The 23,843-nt window shown below is 37.6% G+C and overlaps 2 protein-coding genes across 2 annotated transcripts; both read left to right on the forward strand.

Annotated features, from left to right (window-relative positions):
* Positions 1 to 1,069: 1,069 nt before the first annotated feature.
* On the forward strand, positions 1,070 to 14,273 carry LOC124376966 (cytochrome P450 2J2-like). Its single transcript, XM_046836191.1, has 12 exons — positions 1,070 to 1,328; positions 1,496 to 1,658; positions 4,390 to 4,539; positions 4,685 to 4,842; positions 5,031 to 5,207; positions 5,323 to 5,464; positions 12,370 to 12,527; positions 12,744 to 12,920; positions 13,047 to 13,182; positions 13,519 to 13,706; positions 13,783 to 13,924; positions 14,037 to 14,273. The coding sequence occupies exons 1-12, from the start codon at positions 1,146 to 1,148 to the stop codon at positions 14,207 to 14,209; spliced, it is 1,947 nt and encodes a 648-aa protein (XP_046692147.1). The 5' UTR covers positions 1,070 to 1,145; the 3' UTR covers positions 14,210 to 14,273.
* A 1,724-nt stretch (positions 14,274 to 15,997) lies between these two features.
* On the forward strand, positions 15,998 to 22,983 carry LOC124376964 (cytochrome P450 2J2-like). Its single transcript, XM_046836190.1, is given in 10 exon segments — positions 15,998 to 16,265; positions 16,482 to 16,644; positions 20,516 to 20,596; positions 20,599 to 20,661; positions 20,834 to 20,991; positions 21,113 to 21,289; positions 21,413 to 21,554; positions 21,900 to 22,087; positions 22,159 to 22,300; positions 22,377 to 22,983. Coding segments are annotated over 10 exon segments (1,473 nt in total). The 5' UTR covers positions 15,998 to 16,082; the 3' UTR covers positions 22,553 to 22,983.
* Positions 22,984 to 23,843: the final 860 nt, after the last annotated feature.

Below are 23,843 nucleotides of genomic sequence, written 5' to 3' on the forward strand. Positions count from 1 at the left end.
GTTTCGATACCTTGCATGCTGTTATTGCCCTCGTTTTTCGTGGAGCGGGGCTAGTGACATCATGTGACGTCATCATATGACCCGTTGTTTAGCTCCCCTCACTGTGCCGAGTGTTTAGAATGTCGTTTCACGTTTTTGCATGTTCCCGCTCATGTGACGTCACATGATGTCATGCGGCGTTGATATAGCACTCCGCTCCCAAGATTCCCAAGACCGTGCCAAACGGTTTGTGGTGTCACACGTTCGGGTCGGAGCGAATTTAGAGAGCAGTAAGATAATAGGTTTGTGTGGTGGGCATGACGTCATTTATTCAGCCGGGGTCCAACTCTCCCCACTGTGCAGAGTGTTTTAATATAGCACACTCCCATATCTGAACACATTAATTTTTTTGCCTATTTGAGCTGATCGTGGGGGCGTGGCTTAAAGTGACATCAGTGAGTGGACATGTTGTACTGGTGTGAACAGCGGTGGGTTGGATTCCCCATTTATTTTCTAGGGGGCCAGAATGCTGCAGAATTCCAAACGGGTTTCGAGGGGCATATGCTCGAAGGGCCGAGTTGTGACACACAAAATTTCTGCCCCATTCATTTTCTATGGGAAAAAAATTGCACTTTTTGGTTATGTGAACGAAAACAGCTGGGGCAGATCTTTAGAAAAGTAAAAACACACCACCCCCGACCAGACCACACGATTTGTGGTATCATTTGTGGTCTGGGGCAAAAACTGGAGGACTGGTCAAGATTATAATAGTGATTCTTTTCAAGCACTAGTGTATACTGGTATAATACTAATGTGTCTCTGCTTATCTCAAGTACATGGTTTGTGCAGTTTGTCCACCACTGAAAAAAATAAATAAATATGCAAAAATATGAAAATCAATTGTAACAATTTTTTTTAAGTAAACCAACATTACAAATATCTGTGTATGCCTGTGTGTTTATTTAAGAAGCCTTGGAGTAAATGAAGTAGGTTCCAGAAAGGAATCTTTTTTCTTAAGTTTTTCTGGGAATTCAGAATGGCTTACATAATCTCTTCCCTCTGCTCCACTATCGCTATGCTTCAAGAGCTCAAACAAAACAAACTATTAGAACCAAAGTACACACCCAGAAGCAGACACACCACCAGACTCCCCACAAACTGCAGCAATGCTCCTAAATTACTTAGTGGAATACCTGGATTTGAAAACTTATCTTATAGGATTTTTTATTTTACTACTACTTCTTGATATCTACAGCAATAAAAGTCCGTTCAATTTCCCTCCAGGACCACGGCCCCTGCCTTTTGTAGGAAACATTTTCACTGGAGTTGACTTCAAGACAATTGATAAGGTAGGCTAAAAATCCATTTAGACAATAATTTTTTTCCTCTGTTTTTAATTCATAAAAAAAATCTTATGCAGAAAAGTGATGTTAAATGTGTAAAAAGAATTTCATTGTAACACAACATTTGATCTTTTCTCTATTATTTATATTATTTGTATGTATTCTAAACTAAGCTTGCTGAGAAGTATGGAGATGTTTTCAGCCTGCGTTGGGGAAGTGAGAAAACTGTGTTTGTCTCAGGATATAAAATGGTGAAGGAAGCTCTTGTCACTCAGCCAGACAGCTTTGCAGATCGTCCTGTTATCCCTCTCTTTAACAATTTTTTTAAGGGACTTGGCAAGTAAAACCTTTTTATATATATATATATATATATATATATATATATATATATATATATATATATATATATATATATAAAAATCAATGTTTTTTTTAGAAATAATGTAACATATAACAGTTTGGCATATATACAAACACTATATAGTTTGTACACTCAAAGAATGTCTGGGTTGAAAATACATTTAACAATTTTAAATATTAACCAAATGGCTCGGCAAATATTGGATATAACACTTCTTCTTATATACAGCATGTATCCATTAGATGAATCTATTATGAACATCATAGTGCAGTCCTTCAAGTCCCTGAGTGTGAATTGTGTTTTATGATGTGCTTAAACATTCTCACTCCCAACTCGTCACATATCGTCGTCAGTATCCCTTGGCATCGCTTTTTCAAAATACAGGGTTAGGGTTAGTGTTAGCTGGAAGTAAGAATATGTGTTGCTAAATGCTGTTTCACAGACTTTGATATCAGACAGCGAGTAAATTTAAAAATAAAAAATCTGTTAAATAAATTACAGATAAATATGACCTTGGGGCAGTCTGCTTTCCTGACATGTCAAATTTGAACTCTGCAGGCTCCGAGTTTCAGAGTTCTAGAGAAATCTATAGGAATCCCTGCACATTGAAAAATAATGGGAAAGGGGTACCCAGTGCATCAAGAAGTGACTGCAAGGGATCCATATGTGACGAGATGGGAGTGAGAAGGTGTTCGATGTGCTGAGTAGGGTGATCAATAAAAACATATTCAATGATTGTGACTGTTCAGAACCTTTGCGTGTAAAAGGGAGTGTAGATTTCAGTGAGAAAGACAGCAATGCAATTCCCTCCCCCTGAAGCAGATTGTAAATAGTTCACAGGGGCCCCTGAGATCCTTCAAGAATTTTGTTTGCAGAAGTGATACAAAAAGTCCATGTACTGGCCAACAGTTTGTCCAGACCTTTCTTGGTGTATGGTGATCGTGATATAGTGGCTGCTGTGTGTGTGTGTGTGTGTGTGTGTGTGTGTGTGTGTGTGTGTGTGTGTGTGTGTGTGTGGTTAAGAACTCTTGGAGTACAGTGGGGCCCAGAAGTAAAGAAACAAAAAAAATGTTTTATTTATTCAAAATGGCATTCATAATCTTTTCCCTCTGCTTCATTATAGCTATGTGTTAGCAGCTCAAACAAAACAGACAATGTACATAAATGTAGGGTATGTGGAAACAGGGGCATGAATAAGCTCCTGTTTGTGAATTGGAAGAAGGAGCCAGAGGAAGTGTGCGGTTCTCTGTTTTAGTGAGTGGCAAAGAGGATAAAAGGGGCAGAAAACTGTGAGAACTGTGAGAGAGAGAGAGAGAGAGAGAGAGAGAGAGAAAGGAGAAATACAAATACAGAGGTGTGTGTGTTTGTCTGTGTGTGTGTGTGTGTGTGTGTGTGTGTGTGTGAGTGTGTGAAAAGTAAAAGTGAAACGTGAAACTTGGCGAAAATTTGTTCCTTTGTTTGAAACCCATCACCTGCCTCCCATTTACACTGCACTGAACCAACAAGCTTTTAACAAAAGCTTTCATGTGAATGTTGCACTGACATTCAGATGGCGTTTTCACCAAGGCAAAGATTATACATTTTGATTTGAGAAACATTTTTTAAATAAGTTTTTTATATATATTATTATATTTATAGAACAATTTGCTTCAGGTTTTGAGCCATATCATGGTATACATTTTTCATATTTATAAATTTTTATGATTTTTTTGCAGGGAAACTTCAGCTCCAACTTTCAGAATAAAAGAAACTCAAAATGGCAACAGACTTTTCCAGAAAGACAATGCATCAGGGAGCAGTGTGTAAATGCAAAAGTGCCCCCCAATAAACTTTCCTTCCAAAGTGTTTAACTTCAAATAGACTTAAGTATACAAAGTACTATGATTTATAATGTTCCCATTATCATTTTTGTCAAGACTCTTAATCAACTCAGTTTATGCGAAAAAGACTCTGACATATCAGCCTATTAATATTGATATTGATATTGATATTGATGAGTCAAACACTGATTGATATCTATTAAAATAGCCCAAAACCTTCTTTTCAACTACTTCAAAAAAATCACGCAAATAAGGTCACCATTGTTGTGGCGAGTTCGAGTTCAGGCGTTTCTTCTATCATTTGTTCCTCTCTAAATGTTCTGCTTGGTGATAAGTACAGTAGATTCCACCAAGCGCCAATCAAAAACGTGCGCTCGATTTGTGACTTGATGCGTGTCTGAGCAGTTTTTAACCACTCATAAATGATTTCACAAAATGTAGTCGAGTAAAAAGTACAATATTTGACTTGGAAATGTAATGAAGTTAAAGTCTCCCCAAATAGAAATACTTCGATAAAGTACAGATATGTGAAAAAGCTACTTAAGTACAGTAAAGATTTACATTTACTTTGTCCACCACTGTCTTGAGTGCATAAGTGCTGAAAAGTGTGAAAAAAATAGTGTGATGGAAGACAGGGTGCCTACAATTTGCTTGAGACTAAACCAATCACTCATCAAGCTGCGTGTTTACAAAAACCTGCCCAACACAGTACACATCACCCACTAAAATAATTTCAACCCAGCATTTTTAGAGTACTTAATTTGATCTTTTATCAACTATATAACTGGCACTGAATGAAATATTTGATGTGTTATATATAATCTTTTTTCAACAATAAATATAATGTAATTGGATGCTCTGAGAGTTGCTGTGCCATGCTTTAAAGGTGTAGCTCTCAGTAATGGGTACCTGTGGAAAAACCAGAGAAAGTTTGTCATCACGCACCTGCGTCACTTTGGTGAAGGGAAGCAGGTCTTAGAGCTGAGTATCCAGCAGGAGAGCATCTTTCTGTGTGATGCCTTCAAAGCAGAACAGGGTAAGGAGCCACTCTGTAACCTTCTACTCAGATGATTGATAGTGAGGTCTCAGCTATTTTGTCATTAACTATAAAGAAATGTTTGTTACAAATAGAACACAATATTAACAGTACCTGTATAAATGAAATGTTTGTGTCCATTCAGGTCCTTTTGATCCTCAGTTTTTCCTGAACAACGCAGTCTCAAACATCATCTCTGCACTAGTTTTCGGCCATCGCTTTCAATATCATGACGAGAAATTCCTGAATATCTTGTGTTTGGATGCTGAAGCGATCCTTTTATCAGGTTCTGCCCGATCTCAGGTCAGTAGGTAAAAATTATTCTCTGCAAATATTTTTATTCACATTTGTATGACGTCTCAGCTTATGTTACATAGAATATAACATTTGGTATTCATCTTTGCCACCAGCTTATTATTTGATGCTTAATAATGGGATGTATTCACACATAGATGCACTGTTGTCTTATTTTTGCGTATGGTGTCTGGTAGCTGTACAATGCATTCCCTCGCCTCTTTGATTACCTTCCCGGCCCCCACAAGACGATTTTCGCCAACTACACAAAAATACTAGAGTTCTTAAAGGAAGAAATAAGAAAACACAAGGAGGACTGGGATCCCTCAAATCCTCGTGATTACATCGACAGTTTCCTCGTGGAAATGGAAAAGGTTTGTTTATGATGTTAACACATTTTCTTTGGAACAATCGGTGGATTGCAAAAATGAATGAATAACACCAAGAACCCAATCATGCACAATGTTTAACACATTTTTAATCATTTAGAAAAAGAGTGATCCCGAAGCCGGATTTAATGTTGATACTTTATTGGTTGCAATGCTGGACTTGTTCGAAGCGGGGACAGAAACCTCAGCCACTACACTGCGCTGGGGTCTTCTCTTTATGATGAAGTACCCTGAGATACAGAGTGAGTATTTGCACAGTCCATAAACACTATAAGTCATTGATTGCAAAGGAACATGGATAGAGATCCTGTTAAGACTGGAAATTTGAAACAGTTTTTTTTTTCAGCCTGGATACATTTATTGGATAACAACATTTAAAATATTTTTTTTTATTCATTTAATAATATGATTTAAGGTCCAGTTACCAGTGTGACACTAAAACAGTTAGTAGTAATGGCTACTTTTTACATAAGTACAATCAGAGCCCAAACCTCTACTTTAACTTGAGTAAAAAAAAATTACTTTACCAGAGTTTTTCAAAACATGAGTATCTGTACTTTTACTTGATTGAAGGATGTTTCTATATCTCTGCTTCTTCGGACCACTTTTGATAGATACTGACCAGTGCAGTCTGGGAATGTAGCACTTGTGGTGCACTTGTCGCCACAGCAGATCATACATCTCCAAACCCCGTGTCCTCTACATTCCCCGTGGCCTCTTTCAAACCATCCATAAACCTTTTACCTGGCCTTCCTCTTTTCCTGCTTTCTGGTGGCTCCATCCTCAGCATTCTTCTACCAATATACCCCATGTCCCTCTTGTGCACATGTTCAAAACATCTCGAACGCACCTCCCTCACCTTTTCTTCAAAACGTCCTACATGAGCTGTTCCTCTAATAAACTCATTTCTAATCCTGTCCATCCTCGTCACTCCCAACGAAAACCTTAACATCTTCAGCTCTGCTACCTCCAGCTCCACCTCCTGTCTTTTTTACTCAATGTCACTGTCTCTAAACCATACAACATCGCAGGTCTCACCACAGTCCTATAAACTTTTCCTTTCACTCTCTAAGATACCCTTCTATCACAAATCACTCCTGCCACCCTTGTCCACCCACCCAACCCTGCCTCCACTAATTTCTACACTTCTCTAACACACTCCACTCACTGGTCATAATGTAATAATGCCATAATGTTATGCCTGGACAGTGTACTGCAGAATAATTGCACAGTGCAGTTTATTAAAATTACCCAAATTAAGTCATAATGTTTCTGTCTTCCAGAATATAAATGTTGCTTTCTTATACAAATTCTATTCCTTTTTATATTTTTATATTTTTCCACTCTTGAATTCTTATCCTTTATTCCCCAATATTAAAGCATTTAACTGCATTTGATACTGTGTATGGTTATGAATAAATGTATGGCTGTATGGTCAATTGTATATGGTTCTGAATTTGGTTCTATTTGCTGCGTAACTGTTTCAGAATCAGACTTTTGTATTGTGTTTCCAGAGAAAGTGCAGGACGAGATTGATAAAGTGATCGGACAGTCACGCCAGGCCAGAATCGCTGACAAACCCAACATGCCCTACACTGAAGCTGTTATTCATGAGATTCAAAGGCTGGGAAATGTTGTGCCTTTGGGTTTGATGAAAATGGCCACTAAAGATACTGAACTGGGCGGATTCTTCATTCCAAAGGTTTGATCTTCATAAATAATAATGATGTACCAAATACAGTGTTCCAGATGATAGATTTTCTCTTTTCTTCAGGGCACGGCAGTGACTACAAACCTGTCATCTGTGCTTAATGACAAGAGTCAGTGGGAAACACCAGACACATTTAACCCTGGACACTTTCTAGATGAACAAGGCCGATTCCTCAAGAAGGAGGCTTTCCTGCCCTTTTCAGCAGGTAGAGCAAATGTGCAATGCTGTATAAATATCTGACAAATGCATAAAATATAAAAAGAACAACTGTTAATAATAATATTTAGAACAAGAAATCTCCTTTGTTTTTCCTGCAGGTAGGAGAGTGTGTGTGGGGGAGCAATTGGCTCGGATGGAGCTCTTCCTGTTCTTTACCTCTCTGCTGCAGAGCTTCACATTCTCTCCTTGTCCTGGAGATGAGCTGAGCTTGGAGGGACAGATGGGTTTCACATATGCACCCAAACCCTTCTGCATCTGTGTTACCCCACGCTAAAAGCCCATTAACAAATATACAGTACTGTGCAAAGGTTTTAGGCAGGTGTAAGAAATTCTGTATAGTAAGAATGTTTTAAAATGTATATATTTTTTATTATTAAATTTAGTCAATTTACATAAACAAAAACAGTTGTTCAGGAGGTTTTGAACTGGGTGAGGAACAACCAAACTGTACTAATGTGAAGTTGTGGAAGTCAATTTTATGTTACAGGTCATCCACCATTGGCAAGACTGAGCACAGCAACAAGGGATTTATACTGCATTAGCAAGGCCTCTCCCAGGCACAGATTTTAAAGCAGACAGGGGTTTCAGGATGTGGCAATGTTGAGGACAATTTTCAAAGTGGTCGGCCAAAGATTTTTTTTTGCAGCAGATAAAAGACGCATCATGGCAGAAACCAGTGGGACCCAGATACACCCATGTACAATCTAGAGATGTCTGGCAAGAAGTGGCTTTCATGTATTGCAGCCAAAAAAGCCATACCTCTGGCATAAAAAAAAGACTATGTCATTAAGAATTTTCAGCGTAGTCCTGCCCCCAAAGGGACATGATCTCATCATTGTGTCTGGCATCAATTTAAAAATTACCGTTTTTTTTTCTTAACATGATATTCAACATTTTCTTTAACATTTTCAGTTTAATCATTTGATATGTTTTCAATGTTCTATTATGAATAAAATATGGTTTTATGTACATCAATAGTAAATAACAATTCTCTTTAATCATTAAATTACACAGGTCTCACTGATGGACTTGCATGGGCCATGCGAGTACCTTCACTTTCTTCTTTTTTTAGAAAAAGATTGTTGAGTTATTCTGTATTTAATTTTTTTGTGCTATGCATCTGTTGTTGTCTTGTTGAAATGTTTGTAATTTCCAAAATTCAAAACTGAAAGAACAACAATTATAATTAAGATCCAATTAATTAAAAAGAATATCTGTTAATAGTTGCTAATCAAACGTTAATAATAAATTATGATTATAACTACTAATAACAATTAATGTATTTTTCTTTTTCTACTTATTATTATTCATTACATGTACAAGAATGTCATACATATATATATATATATATATATATATATATATATATATATATATATATATATATATATATATATATATATATATATATATATATATAATAATTGTGGCTGTTCAAAACCTTTGTGTGTATCAGGGGATGTAGTTTTCAGTCAGGAAAACAGTACTGCAATTCCCTTCCACTCGAGCAGAATGTAAATAAATCATGGGGCCCCTGAGTTACTTTAAGACCACAAGATTTTATCGACATGAACAGATGTAGACATGCTAGTTTAAGGTACACGAGAATACTACCCACTATCCAAATTTGCATATGATGTGATTTAAGAATACATTGTTTCCACACATGCAGCAGGTTCAGCTTATGATTAATATGAGTGTTAAACGACCATCCTTCAAAAGTTTCCTTAGTGGAAAAGGTACAAAAATTCCAAGCAGTGGCCAGACGATTGTCAAGAATATTTTTTTAATAAAACCGTTATGTGGTGTAAAAAAAAATAATGGAGACCCCTTCTCTCTAGTTTATTCCAAATAATCTATCCTCAGGTCACAATAGCTATGAATATATATATAATTACTTAAAGAAGGATTGATTTTCACTGCAGCTCTTCTGTTTTTTATTATTAATATTAAGAACAAAAACTTCTTCTAGAAAGGATTTGTGCAGCTCTGCCTTTACTTTTCTTGGTGTATATGGTGTTCCTAATCTAGTGGCCGATGTGTGGGTGTATGTATGAGAGAGTGTGCATGTCTTGGAGTACAGGGGGCCCACAAGTAAAGAATACTTTTTTCTAGGAAATTCAGAATGGCTTACATAATCTCGTCCATCTGCTCCATTCCAGTGATGATTTAAGAGCTCAAACAAAACAAAGTACATAAACCTTCACACCCTGAAGCAGACACACCACCAGACTCCCAGCAAACTGCAGCAATGCTCTTAAACTACTTAGTGGAATTCCTGGATATTAAAACCTGTCTTATAGGATTTTTACTTGTGCTACTACTTTTTGATATCTACAGCAACAAAAGCCCTTCAATTTCCCACCGGGACCATGGCCCCTGCCTTTTGTAGGAAACATTTTCACTGGGGTTGACTTCAAGACGATAGACAAGGTAGACTGAAAAGACTATTTCAACATTTACTTTCTTTGTTTTTAGCCATTAAATGTCTTGGGCAGAACCGCTATTTTCGTATTTGCTAAAAATATTTCTGTGTCAAAATAAAGAAATGTTTGGGATCTGTCAAAAATCTTTAAAAATTCTAATTAAAAAAATGGTATTTTAATTTTTTTCATTATTTTTCAAATACACAAGAATTAATGTTTTTCTTTCTTTTTCATTATGTGTCACTGTAACAGTACCATTCACTCTTTTCTCTATCATTTCTATGTATTTTAAACTAAGCTTGCTGAGAAGTATGGAGATGTTTTCAGCCTGCGTTGGGGAAGTCAGAAAACTGTTTTTATCTCTGGACATAAAATGGTGAAGGAAGCTCTCATTACTCAGCCAGACAGCTTTGCAGATCGTCCTGTTATCCCTCTCTTTCACAAAGTCTTTAAGGGACTTGGCAAGTAAAACCTTAGTAATATATGGGGTGGGGAATATATTTTTCTCAATGTAACCATTGTTATTGCAAATGTTTTTGTTTTTGACAACAAAATTATCAGGAAAATAACTTCTCTAAAATTGTCTGGGTTAAAAAAATACAATCAAACATTTTTAACCAGAAAGCAGGGCAATTATTGGAATTAAGAAAAATAAAGAGAAAATTATAATAAAATGTGAATTAATAAATAAATAAAGCACATTTGAACATATTCTAACACGTGGCAGTGTTTTTAAGGTGCATCTGTAAATGTTTATATTCTTTTTCTGATCATGAACATATATTTTCTTGTATGGTTATTAATCGCACAGTTCTTAGGCTTTAATTACATAAAGATATAAATCAGCTATCGTGAAAGTTGCTAAGCTTTGCAAGTTTTGTGTTTACTTGCTCTCTTAACCACCAAAGGGCGTCATCTTACAAACTTCACTTGGGCATATAGATAAAGAAACCTCTCTTAGCTAGATAGCATTTTTTAGAAAGATAATGCAAAGAGCAGTTCTGAAAAAAACGAGCACAGGTCTCTGCAGTAGTGCAAGAGAGGTAGTGATATGAGCTAGAACCAGTCACAACACTACCTTCACTGTTATAAACCCTATTCAACACATCTACTGTATATTTATAACATTTGGCAGATGACTTTATCCAGAGCAACTTACAACTGAGCAGTTAAGGGTGTTGGGTTTCGAACTTGTGACCTTAAAATACAGAGTCCAATGCCGTAACCAGTAAGCTACCATCTCTGCCCACAATTGCATATACATTCAAGGCATTTAGTAAACACCCTAATCCAGAGCGATTTTCAATTACCTTATTCATACAACTTAAACAGTTGAAGGTTAGGGGCCTTACTCAAGGTCCCAGCAGGACTGTACTGAAATAACCCAGCATTTGAATTGCACAAAATCTAACCTTTCATCAACCTTATAAATACAACCCTGATTCCAGAAAATTTTGACACTGTAAAATACAAATAAAAACAGAATGCAATGATTTACAAAACTCATATATCCATATTTTATTCACAGTTAAATAAAATAAAACATATCAAATGTTTAAACTGAATATATATACGATGTTAGGGGAAAAAATAAGGTAATTTTGAATTTGATGCAGGATTATACTGGATTGTAGCTGCTCAACAGTTTTGGGTGTCTTTTGTTGTATTTTTTGTTTCATTATACCCAAATGTTTTCAAATGCTGAAGGTCTAGACTGCACTCATCTACTACAAAGTCATGCTATTGTAATAGATGCAGTATGCAGTTCGCACTGTATTGCTCAAACATGCAAGACCTTCCCTGAAATAAGTGTTTTCTGGATGGAAGCATTAGTTGCGCTAAAATCTACATATACTGTTCAACATTGATAGAGCCTTTCCAAATATGCAAGCTGCCCATTTCACAGTCACTTTGAACTCAAATTCCATCGGAGATATGGCTTTTTAAACTAAAAGCTGATAACAAGCCATATGGTCCCTATCCTCTTTAGTCCAAAGGACATGGTGTCGATCATTTTCAAAACTAATTAAAAATTTTGTTTTGTCTGACCACAGAACAGTTTTCCTCTTAGTTTTAATACATTTTAAATTACCCCTGCCACAGAGAGGATAGTGGCATTTCTGGATCCCGTTCACGCATACCTTCTACTCAAGTAAAATGCTACATTTCTTTAGTTTAGACATTTGATATGTTTTCTATGTTCTCTTGTTAATAGAATATTGGTTTATGAGATTTGCAAATCATTGCATTCTGTTTTTTATTTACATTTTACACAGTGTCCCAACTTTTTTGGAGTTGGAGTTATAAACATAGAGAAAAAAATAGCTTGGTGCTAAATGCAATATTTTTATATGCATGACATGTAAACATTTTTTAAATACATGAGAAAAAATTAAATTATATAACTGGATAGAGTGCGATTTGCTGTCCTTACTCTTGCCATGCTGTCTCCTGTTGCCCTGAAGGAGTAGCTCTCAGTAATGGGTACCTGTGGAAAAACCAGAGGAAATTTGTCATCACAAGCCTACGCCACTTTGGTGAAGGGAAGAAGGTCTTAGAGCTGAGTATCCAGCAGGAGAGCATCTTTCTGTGTGATGCCTTTAAAGCAGAACAGGGTAAGGAGCCACTCTGTAACTTACTACTGAGGAGATTATTGATGAGGTTTCTTAGCTATTTTGTGTCCAGTAGTGTTATTTATAAATTAAACCTGATGTTTAGATCAGATTTGAAGTGGACATACCCAAACAAATAATGGTTCTATTTTATAAATCTTATGTTTATTTCCATTTAGGTCCTTTTGATCCCCAGTTTTTCCTGAACAACGCAGTCTCAAACATCATCTCTGCACTAGTTTTCGGCCATCGCTTTGAATACCACAACGAGAATTTCCTGAATATCTTGCGTTTGGATGCTGAAGCGGTCGTTTTAGCAGGTTCTGCCCGATCTCAGGTCAGTAGGTGGAAGTTCTCACAGAATCTTCTTCTTCTTCTTTCGGCTGCTCCCATTAGGGGTCGCCACAGCGGATCATCCGTCTCCATACCACCCTGTCCTCACAGAATGACATTTGGAATTCTGTAATGGAATTATGTGATGCTTCATTATGGAATGTTTTCACACATACATTCACTATTGTCCTCTTTTTGTATCCTCTGTGGCATCTGGTAGCTGTACAATGCCTTCCCTCGCCTCTTTGATTACCTTCCCGGCCCCCATAAGACAATTTTTGCCAACTACGAAAAAATAATAGAGTTCATGAAGGGAGAAGTAAGAAAACACAAGGAGGACTGGGATCCCTCAAATCCTCGTGATTACGTTGACAGTTTCCTTCTAGAAATGGAAAAGGTCTGTTTATAATGATGATGTTATGCTGGATAAATACATTTAAATAATAACCAAACACATAAATAAATAATAGGAAGAAACCAGTCATGCAAATGTTTAACACCTTTTTTAATCGTTTAGAAAAAGAGTGATCCTGAAGCTGGATTCAATGTTGATACATTATTGATTGCAATGCTGGACTTGTTCGAAGCGGGGACAGAAAGCGCAGCCACTACAATGCGCTGGGGTCTATTCTTCATGATGAAATACCCTGAGATACAGAGTGAGTATTTGTGCATACACCAGTCCATAAACACCATAAAACCATGCTCACAACATGGAGAGTCTGGAAATTCTACTTACTAGCTTTTCTTTTCACGTGTGCAAATACTGCACAATAATAAGATATCTTGCACAATTTGTGCATTATTAGAAATTTATGCTGCATAATTATCTTTTAGAATAAGACTTCCCCAATATTCAAGCATTTTACTGCATGTGATACTGTGTATGGTTCTAAAAAAATGTACGGCTGTATGGTCAATTGTATATGGTTCTGAATTTGGTTCTATTTGCTGCGTAACTGTTTCAGAATCAGACTTTTGTCTTATGTTTCCAGAGAAAGTGCAGGACGAGATTGATAAAGTGATCGGACAGTCACGCCAGGCCAGCATCGCTGACAAAACCAACATGCCCTACACTGAAGCTGTTATTCATGAGATTCAAAGGATGGGAAACATTGTGCCTTTGGGTTTCCCAAAAATGGCCACTAAAGATACTGAACTGGGCGGATTCTTCATTCCAAAGGTTTGATCTTCATAAATAATAAATTATGTACAAAAAACCACAGTGTTCCAGATGATAGATTTTCTCTTTTCTTCAGGGCACGGCAGTGACTACAAACCTGTCATCTGTGCTTAATGACAAGAGTCAGTGGGAAACACCAGACACATTTAACCCTGGACACTTTCTAGATGAACAAGGCCGATTCCTCAAGAAGGAGGCTTTCCTGCCCTTTTCAGCAGGTAGAGCAAATGTGCAATGCTGTATAAATATCTGACAAATGCATAAAATATAAAAAGAACAACTGTTAATAATAATATTTAGAACTAGACATCTCATTTGTTTATCTTGCAGGTAGGAGAGTGTGTGGGGAGCAATTGGCTCGGATGGAGCTCTTCCTGTTCTTTACCTCTCTGCTGCAGAGCTTCACATTCTCTCCTTGTCCTGGAGATGAGCTGAGCTTGGAGGGACAGATGGGTTTCACATATGCACCTAAACCCTTCTGCATCTGTGTTACCCCACGCTAAAAGCCCATTAACAAATATACAGTACTGTGCAAAGGTTTTAGGCAGGTGTAAGAAATTATGTTTAGTAAGAATTTTTAAAATATATATATATATATATATATATATATATATATATATATATATATATATATATATATATATATATATATATATATATATTTTTTTTTTTTTTTATTGCTTAATTTAGTCAATTTACAGAAACAGAAACAGTTGTGTATGAGGCTTTGAACTGGGTGAGGAACAACCAAAATCTACTAATGTGAAGTTGTGGAAGTCAATTTTATGTCACAGGTCATTGGCAACCATTGGCAAGACTGAGCACAGCAACAAGACACAAGTGATTTATACTGCATTAGCAAGGCCTCTCCCAGGCACAGATTTTAAAGCAGACACGGGTTTCCAGATGTGGCATTTTTCTGATTTTTAAAAAGTAACAAGCATTGTTGAGGACCATTTACAAAGTGGTCGGCCAAAGAAATTTTGTGCAGATAAAAAAATGCATCATGGCAGAAACCAGTGGGACCCAGATACACCCATGTACAATCTAGCGATGTCTGGCAAGAAGTGGCATTTATTTAAGTATTGCAGCTAAAAAGCCATACCTCTGGCATAAAAACAAGACTATGTCATTAAAAATTTTCAGCGCAGTCCTGCCCACAAAGGGACATGATCTCATCATTGTGTCTGTCTGGGATTATACTCTAACTCTGTTTGTTTTTACCCAATCATGTTACTGACATGTTGCTAATTAACCTAATGCAAAATATTTTTCCAGCTCTTCCATTTGAGGACCACTTACTTTTCCAGCCTTTTGTTGCCTCTGTCTCTCACTGTTATGAGACAAGTTGCTGGCATCAATTTAAAAATGAAATTTTTTTCTTAATATGATTTTCTTATCTTAAACATTTTCTTTAACATTTTTCAGTTTAATCAACTGATATGTTTTCAATGTTCTATTATAAATAAAATGTGGTTTTATGAGATTAGCAAATCATTACATTCTGTTTTTATGTACATTTTACAGTGTTCCAATTTTTTTGGAATTGGGGTTGTATTTGCATTAAAAAAAAAAAAAATATATATATATATATATATATATATATATATATATTTTTTTTAAGAATGTTTTAAAATATATATATATATATATATATATATATATATATATATATATATATATATTTTTTTTTTATTGCTTAATTTAGTCAATTTACAGAAACAGAAACAGTTGTGTATGAGATATATATATATATATATATATATATATATATATATATATATATATATATATATATATATATATAAAACATCAATAGTAAAGAACTATTTTCTTTAATCATTAAATTACACAGGTATCACTGACTTGCATGGACCATGCAAGTACATTCACTTCCTTCTTTTTTTTTTAGAAAAGAGCGTTGAGTTATTCTGTATTAATGTTTTTTGCAATGCATTTGTTGTTGTCTTGTTTAAATGTCTGTCATTTCCAAAATTAAAAACTCTAAGAACAAGAATCATAATAATGATCCAATTAATACAAAGAATAACTGTTATATAGTAGCAAATTAAATGTTAATAAAAAAAAATTATAACTACTAATAACAAATAATGTATTTTTCTTCTTCTTCTTCTTCTTCTTATTCAATACATGTACATGAACGTCATATATATATATATATATATATATATATATATATATATATATATATATATATATATATATATATAATACTTGTAAAATTCAGAATGGCTTACATAATCTCTTCCATCTGCTCCATTCCAGTGACGATTTAAGAGCTCAAACAAAACAAAGTCCAAAAAACCTTCACACCCTGAAGCAGACAAACCACCAGATTCCCAGCAATTTGCAGCAATGCTCTCAAACTACTTAGTGGAATTCCTGGATATTAAAACCTGTCTTATAGGATTTTTACTTGTGCTACTACTTCTTGATATCTATAGCAACAAAAGCCCATCCAATTTCCCACCGGGACCATGGCCCCTGCCTTTTGTAGGAAACATTTTCACTGGGGTTGACTTCAAGACGATAGACAAGGTAGACTGAAAAGACTATTTCAACATTTACTTTCTTTGTTTTTAGCCATTAAATGTCTTGGGCAAAACCGCTATTTTTTTCAAAATTAATAAATGTTTAGTATGTGTCAAAAATGTTTTTTTAATTCTAATGAAAATTTTTGTCTTTTTCCTTATTTGTCACTGTAACAGTACCATTCACTCTTTTCTCTATCATTTCTATGTATTCTAAATCAAGCTTGCTGAGAAGTATGGAGATGTTTTCAGCCTGCGTTGGGGAAGTCAGAAAACTGTGGTTATCTCTGGACATAAAATGGTGAAGGAAGCTCTCATTACTCAGCCAGACAGCTTTGCAGACCGTCCTGTTCTCCCTCTCTTTCACAAGGTCTATAAGGGACTTGGCAAGTAAAACCTCAGTATTATATGGGGTGGGGCATGTATTTTTCTCAATGTAACCATTGTTATTGCAAATGTTATGTTTTTTACAACAACATTGTAAGGAAAATTATCTAAAAAAGTCTGGTTAAAAATACAATCAAACATTTTTAATTATTTAATTTAATTTTAAATTTTGAATTAAGAAAAACGTGAAAATTATAATCAAATGTGAATTAATAAATAAATAAAGCACATTTGAACATATTCTATTAACATGTGGCAGTGTTTTTAAGTTGCATCTGTTAATGTTTATATTCTTTTTCTGATCATGAACATCTCTTTTCTTGTATGGTTAATAATCACACAGTTCTTAGGCATTAATTAAATAAAGACTATAAATCAGCTATCATGTGAAAGTTGCAAAGCTTTGCAAGTTTTGTGTTTACTTGCTCTCTTAAACACCAAAGGGCGTCATCTTACAAACTTTACTTGGGCTTATAGATAAAGAAACCTTCCTTAAGATAGCATTAGACTTCTTTTTAGAAAGATGAGTAGAATAGTTTTGCAAAAACAAGCATAGGTCCCTGCAGTAGTGCAAGAGAGGTAGTGATATGAGATAGAACCAGTCACAAGACTACCTTCACTGTTATAAATCCTACTCAACACATCTATTTATTTGGCAGATGCCATTATCCAGAGCAACTTACAACTGAGCAGTTAAGGGTGTTGGGTCCAATCGACAAGGTATTCCAGCGTGGGGCCCCAACGTCGAGAGTCCAAAATCTCGTAGACGGATTATACAGAGGGTTGGTCCAGCACCTCAGGGGGAGGTGAATCATTAGCTGCTCTTGGGATCTCTGTGGTAGAGGGGAAAAGGCTTTTTAGGAGCGACACATGGAAAGGAGGGTGGATGCGGTACCTGAGAGGGAGAACAGCCCGATATACCGAGGACTAAACCTTGTCTCCTGTCTGGTAGGGAGGAGCTTCCTACCTCTGAGGATCTGCAGAACTTTTTGTGGTTCTAAGGGCCCTTTGTAGCTGGTGTGTGCCAACTCCCAGACTCTCTCTCGCTCTCCCAGAACTAGTGATCTACTGAGGGGACTTTGGAAGGTTCTTCCATCCAGGGGAACATGGGAGGTTGGAAGCCGAGTACACACTGAAATAGGGTCAGGCCAGTGGTTTCTTGGTGTAGGGAGTTCTGTGCGTACTCGCCCCATTAGAGGAACCAGTTCCAGCTGTTCTCATCCTGGTGGCAGTAGGATCCAGAGGACAAGTTCACAGTAACACCAAGCAGCTTAAAGAACGCTTTCCAAATGTGGGACATGAACGGAGGACCTCTTCTGACACTAGTTCTTCTGGGAGGCCATAATTGCGAAACACGTGCTGAAAAAGTACTTTCACTGTTTCTAGAGTTGTGGGCAGACCTCGGAGGGGAACCAGTCTGAAGGATTAGAGAAGCGATCCACATCTACCAGAATGCAGGTGTGGCCATCCGAGTTGGGCAGATCGGTGACGAAATCAATCCCTATATGGGACCAAGGTGGTTGTCGGATTGGTAGGGGAACCAGCTTTCCCACAGGTAAGTGGCAAGGTGTCTTTGAAATAGCACAGACAGAACAGCCTTGGATGTACCTTGCCACTTCTCTGATCATTCCAGGCCACCAGAAGCAAGATCAGAGTAGCAGGGAGGCCCGACCCCAGAGCCTCATTGACTGATCTCTATAGGGGTTGACAGCAGGTACTTGGGATGAATGTCTTCACCTCAGGGCATTCTGGTGGGGTAGGTTTCGAACAGGTGGCCATCCTAATTTCCTCATCAGTATTCACACGATGGGACTGAGGATGAGGTCAGGTTCTGGGTCTGTGGGGACGTCAGGACTGTGGATCCTTGGAAGGGCATAGCGGAAGTGTGTGAAGAACAATGCCCAGCGGGCCTGATGGGGGTTTAGGCATTTTTTGCTTCCCGAAGGTATTGAAGGTTCTTGGTATCGGTGATCACAGTAAACGGGTGTGTCGCCTCTCCAGGCAGTGCCGCCACTCTTCCAGAGCCAGTTCGATGGCAAGAAGTTCATGATTCCCGATGTCATAGTTTTAGCTGAAGAAGAAGGTGCAGGGTTGTAGGCGTGGAGGGTTACCCGTATGTTGGGATAGGGCTGCTCCTACACCTGTGGACGAGGCATCCACCTCCAGTAGGAATGGGAACTGAGGATCCGGGTGTTGTAGGAGTGTGGTACTGAACCTCCGTTTGAGCTCTACAAAGGCCTCCCCAGCCTCCTGGTTCCAGGCTACGGTTTGGGCCTTGCCCTTCAGTAGTGAGGTGAGCGGGGCAGTGACCAAACTAAAATTAAATTCCGTTAGAAATTTGAAAATCCCAGGAATCATTGGAGTTTTTTTGTGGAGCCCGGACAAGGCCAGTCTACTGTACACAGTATTGGTGGAACTTACACTTACATGACTTGGGTGACATGACCCCGATGTTCGGCTAGACTCCGGGAGTATATGAGGATGTCGTCAATGTACATGATGACAAATGAATGATGGAGGAACTGTCTAAACATCTCGTTTATAAATGTCTGGAACACTGCTGGAGGAATGGAGAGCCCATACGTCATGACCTGGTATTCATAGTACCCTGAGTGGGTGATGAATTCCGTCTTCCACTCATCGCCCTTACATATGTGCACTAGACAGTAAGCGCTATAGAGGTCTAGCTTGGTGAACACTCGGGCTCCATGGAGATCTTTTAAGGTGGCTGGGACCAAAGGGAAGCAGGTAAGGGAGTTGTGCATTTTGGGAGTTGAGATTATGATGAGTAAATACACGGCCGGAGACCCCCATCCTTTTATTCCATGAAGAAGAAGATAGAAGCCACTGGAGAAGAGGATGGGGTGATGAAGCCTTGTTTTAAGGCTTCCTGAATGTAGACATATATTACCGCACACTCTGGGATGGATAGTGGGTAAATTCGACTCTTTTGCAGTTTGACACCTGGCATTAGGTTGATATTGCAATCCCATTTAGGCGAGTTGTAATCCCCGGGGTAGGCGAGTGGCAGCCTGCTTGCTGAACACATCCTGGAAGGACCGATACTTGGGGTGTGTGTGGGGGGGGGGGGTCCCACTTCCTTGTGGGTCCCTGGACTTTTAAATTGTGTTGAGGCCAGGGAAACTAGTGTCGGTCATAGGTTGTGCAGACAGCGATTCTGGCACTGTCGGCTCCACTCGATAATGTCACATGGGTTTCAGGAGAACCGAGGAAAGTGTCATAAAAGCCAAGGATGCCCGAGAATGATGCTGGTGGTGGAGTGTTCTAGAACCCTGAACCGTATCTTCTCTTAATGGAACAGTCCCACTTGTAGGGGAGTACAACGGGAGTACAGTACTTCACCCAAGCACGTCCTAAAGGCTTCCCATGGATGGTGGAGCTCTCGAGTCCCTCTCTTCCAGGCCAGTTGGAGGTGCTCCAGGCATTCTTGGAAGATGAAGTTTCCAGAGGAGCCCGAATCAACAAGGTCCGGGACCAGAAAGGATAATGTAGGGCTGATGATTTTGACAAGCAATTTAGATAAATGGGCGATCTCAGATGTGAGGTTTACGGTACTCACCGATGGACATGGGGGTCTGACAGGACATTGGCGTATATAGTGACAGGGATCTCCACAGTACAGGCATGCCCCCGCCACAAGTTGTTGCTTTTTTTCTCTCCTGGACAGTCGTTCGGTTCCAGTTCAGAGATAGACAGAACGGTAGGGTGGAGTGATGGTTTAGCTTCAAGGGGTTGACAGGCAGCCAAAAATTTAAAATACACGAGAAATAGAATATATTATATAATTGGATAGAGTGTGATTTGCTGTCCTTACTCTTGTCATGCTGTCTCTGTCCTGTTGCTCTGAAGGTGTAGCTCTCAGTAATGGGTACCTGTGGAAAAACCAGAGGAAATTTGTCATCACAAGCCTACGCCACTTTGGTGAAGGAAGGTCTTGGAGCTGAGTATCCAGCAGGAGAGCATCTTTCTGTGTGATGTCTTCAAAGCAGAACAAGGTAAGGAGCCACTCTATAACTACTCAGGAGATTATTGATGAGGTTTCTTAGCTATTTTGTGTCCAGGAGTGTTAGTTATAAATCATACCTGACGTATTCATCAGATTTGAAGTGGACATACCCAAACAAATAATGGTTCTATTTTATAAATCCTATGTTTGTTTCTATTTAGGTCCTTTTGATCCTCAGTTTTTCCTGAACAACGCAGTCTCAAACATCATCTCTGCACTAGTTTTTGGCCATCGGTTTGAATACCATGACCAGAATTTCCTGAATATCTTGCGTTTGGATGCTGAAGCGGTCGTTTTAGCAGGTTTTGCCCGATCTCAGGTCAGTAGGTGGAAGTTCTCAGAGAATTCTGTAATGGAATTATGTGATGCTTCATTATGGGATGTATTAACACATACATTCACTATTGTCTTCTTTTTGTGTCCTCTGTGGCATCTGGTAGCTGTACAATGTCTTCCCTCGCCTCTTTGATTACCTTCCCGGCCCCCATAAGACAATTTTTGACAACTACGCAAAAATAATAGAGTTCATGAAGGGAGAAGTAAGAAAACACAAGGAGGACTGGGATCCCTCAAATCCTCGTGATTACGTTGACAATTTCCTTTTAGAAATGGAGAAGGTTTGTTTATGTTGATGATCTTATGATGAATAAATAAATAAACAAATAAATAAATAAACAAATAAATAAATAATAGGAAGAAACCAGTCATGCAAATGTTTAACACCTTTTTTAACCATTTAGAAAAAGAGTGATCCTGAAGCTGGATTTAATGTTGATACATTATTGATTGCAATGCTGGACTTGTTTGAAGCGGGGACAGAAAGCGCAGCCACTACAATGCGCTGGGGTCTATTCTTCATGATGAAATACCCTGAGATACAGAGTGAGTATTTGTGCATACACCAGTTCATAAACACCATAAAACCATGCTCACAACATGGAGAGTCTGGAAATTCTACTTACTAATTTTTGTTTTCACACGTGTGCAAATACTGCACAATAATAGCATATCTTGCACAATTTGTGCATTATTAGGAATCTATGCTGCATAATTATTTTTCAGAATAACACTTCCCCAATATTAAAGCATATATTATACTGCATGTGATACTGTGTATGGTTCTGAATAAGTGTACGGCTGTAATTTCAAACTGTATATGGTTCTGAATTTGTTTCTATTTGCTGCATAACTGTGTTTCAGAATCAGACTTTTGTATTGTGTTTTCAGAGAAAGTGCAGGACGAGATTGATAAAGTGATCGGACAGTCACGCCAGGCCAGAATCGCTGACAAAACCAACATGCCCTACACTGAAGCTGTTATTCATGAGATTCAAAGGATGGGAAACATTGTGCCTTTGGGTTTCCCAAAAATGGCCACTAAAGATACTGAACTGGGCGGATTCTTCATTCCAAAGGTTTGATCTTCATGAATAATAATGATTTACAAAATCTGCTTTTCAGATGATAGATTTTCTCTTTTCTTTAGGGCACAGCAGTGACTACAAACCTGTCATCTGTGCTTAATGACAAGAGTCAGTGGGAAACACCAGACACATTTAACCCTGGGCACTTTCTAGATGAACAAGGCCGATTCCTCAAGAAGGAGGCTTTCCTGCCCTTTTCAGCAGGTAGAGCAAATGTATAAAAAGAACAACTGTTAATAATAATATTTAGAACAAGACATCTCCTTTGTTTTTCCTGCAGGTAGGAGAGCATGTGTGGGGGAGCAATTGGCTCGGATGGAACTCTTCCTGTTCTTTACCTCTCTGCTGCAGAGCTTCACATTCTCTCCTTGTCCTGGAGATGAGCTGAGCTTGGAGGGACAGATGGGTTTCACATATGCACCCAAACCCTTCTGCATCTGTGTCAACCCACGCTAAGAGCCCATATATATATAGTAATTATAGTGCATTTATAAATTATTCAGTATTAATTTTGTTATTTTTCAGCACGATACAATCCCAAAATTATTTTTTCCTCATTAATCTACAATCAGTATCCCATAATGACAAAGAGAAAACAGAATTCTAGAAATGTTTGTAAATAATTATTAATAAAAAGTATGAACTATTACATATACAAAAGTATTGTACCTTTGCAACAACAATTAAAATTGAGCTCAGGTGCCTCCCAATTCTCTTAAATGTTGCTGAGATTTCTTTTTATTAAAAATGTTGTGCTATAAATAAGTAACGGAAAATGTTCGAGAAATCGTCTTTCTCAGGGGATTTCGCCAATATTTGTTTGCATAATTATTATGCAATTAGATAGATTTGATTCAAAGTAAACAAAAATCTTTAAACAAATAAAGAAAGAAATCCAATATATATATATATATATATATATATATATATATATATATATATATATATATATATATATATAAAAAACATTTAGATTTTCTTTTAAAGTCTGTAGTGGAAAGTACAGCCAGCATTCTTTGTGATGACTTTCAATAACAACTATCTTGGTTGCATGGATCTCATGCATAAAGGTCATGGCCTCCTTCAAAAGCTGATGACTTCCTCTAGTACTATTGTTTGAAGAAACCGTTTTCCAGAAACAGGCAATAGTTTTGGTAGTTCATTTTCAGCCTGTCTTTCACCCAAAAAAGTCCAACTAGCTCATAATAAATAAGAGCAGCCCACACCATTATGCCACCCCCACCTTGCTGTAATCTGACTCGAACTGTTGCTGTGTCCAGTAGTGTGGCCCAGTCTTCTGATCAATCAAGAGTTTTTCTCATTTCATCTGTCTTTAAAACCTTTGAAACGGTGTATATTCTGTATGTTTTACATGACTCTCTGCAGCAATATATGCAGTCCTGCAGGTCGCTTAGTGTGAATTGTATAATATGATGTTCTGAGTAATGTGATCAATAAAAATGTATGCAATGATTGTGACTCTACCAAACCTTTTTGTGTAAAAGGAATGTAGAATTCAGCACTGCAATTTGCTTCCACTGGAGCAGATTGTAAATAACTCATATCTTCCTCTGTGTTCCTTAGAGACCACAAGATTTTATCAATATAAACTGTACTGCACCCAAGCAATGTGCATAGATGTAGATAAGTTTGTTTGATGTACTATAGAGAGCTACCCAAATTCACAGTGCTCTATTTGAGAGTTCCCCAAACCACCAAGTCACAACCCAGTACCAGGGTGTGAAAA

The sequence above is a fragment of the Silurus meridionalis genome, chromosome 23, assembly GCF_014805685.1.
Source record: "Silurus meridionalis isolate SWU-2019-XX chromosome 23, ASM1480568v1, whole genome shotgun sequence".
Classification (NCBI taxonomy): Eukaryota; Metazoa; Chordata; class Actinopteri; order Siluriformes; family Siluridae; genus Silurus; species Silurus meridionalis.

What these genes read in the sequence shown, in the direction of transcription:
- LOC124376966 (XM_046836191.1), top strand. Translation starts at nt 1,146, where the DNA reads ATGCTCCTAAATTACTTAGTGGAATACCTGGATTTGAAAACTTATCTT. An exon ending in GAAGTACCCTGAGATACAGA is followed by an intron (nt 5,465 to 12,369) that starts GTGAGTATTTGC and finishes ATTTCCATTTAG; the next exon opens with GTCCTTTTGATCCCCAGTTT. An exon ending in CAGGTTCTGCCCGATCTCAG is followed by an intron (nt 12,528 to 12,743) that starts GTCAGTAGGTGG and finishes GGCATCTGGTAG; the next exon opens with CTGTACAATGCCTTCCCTCG.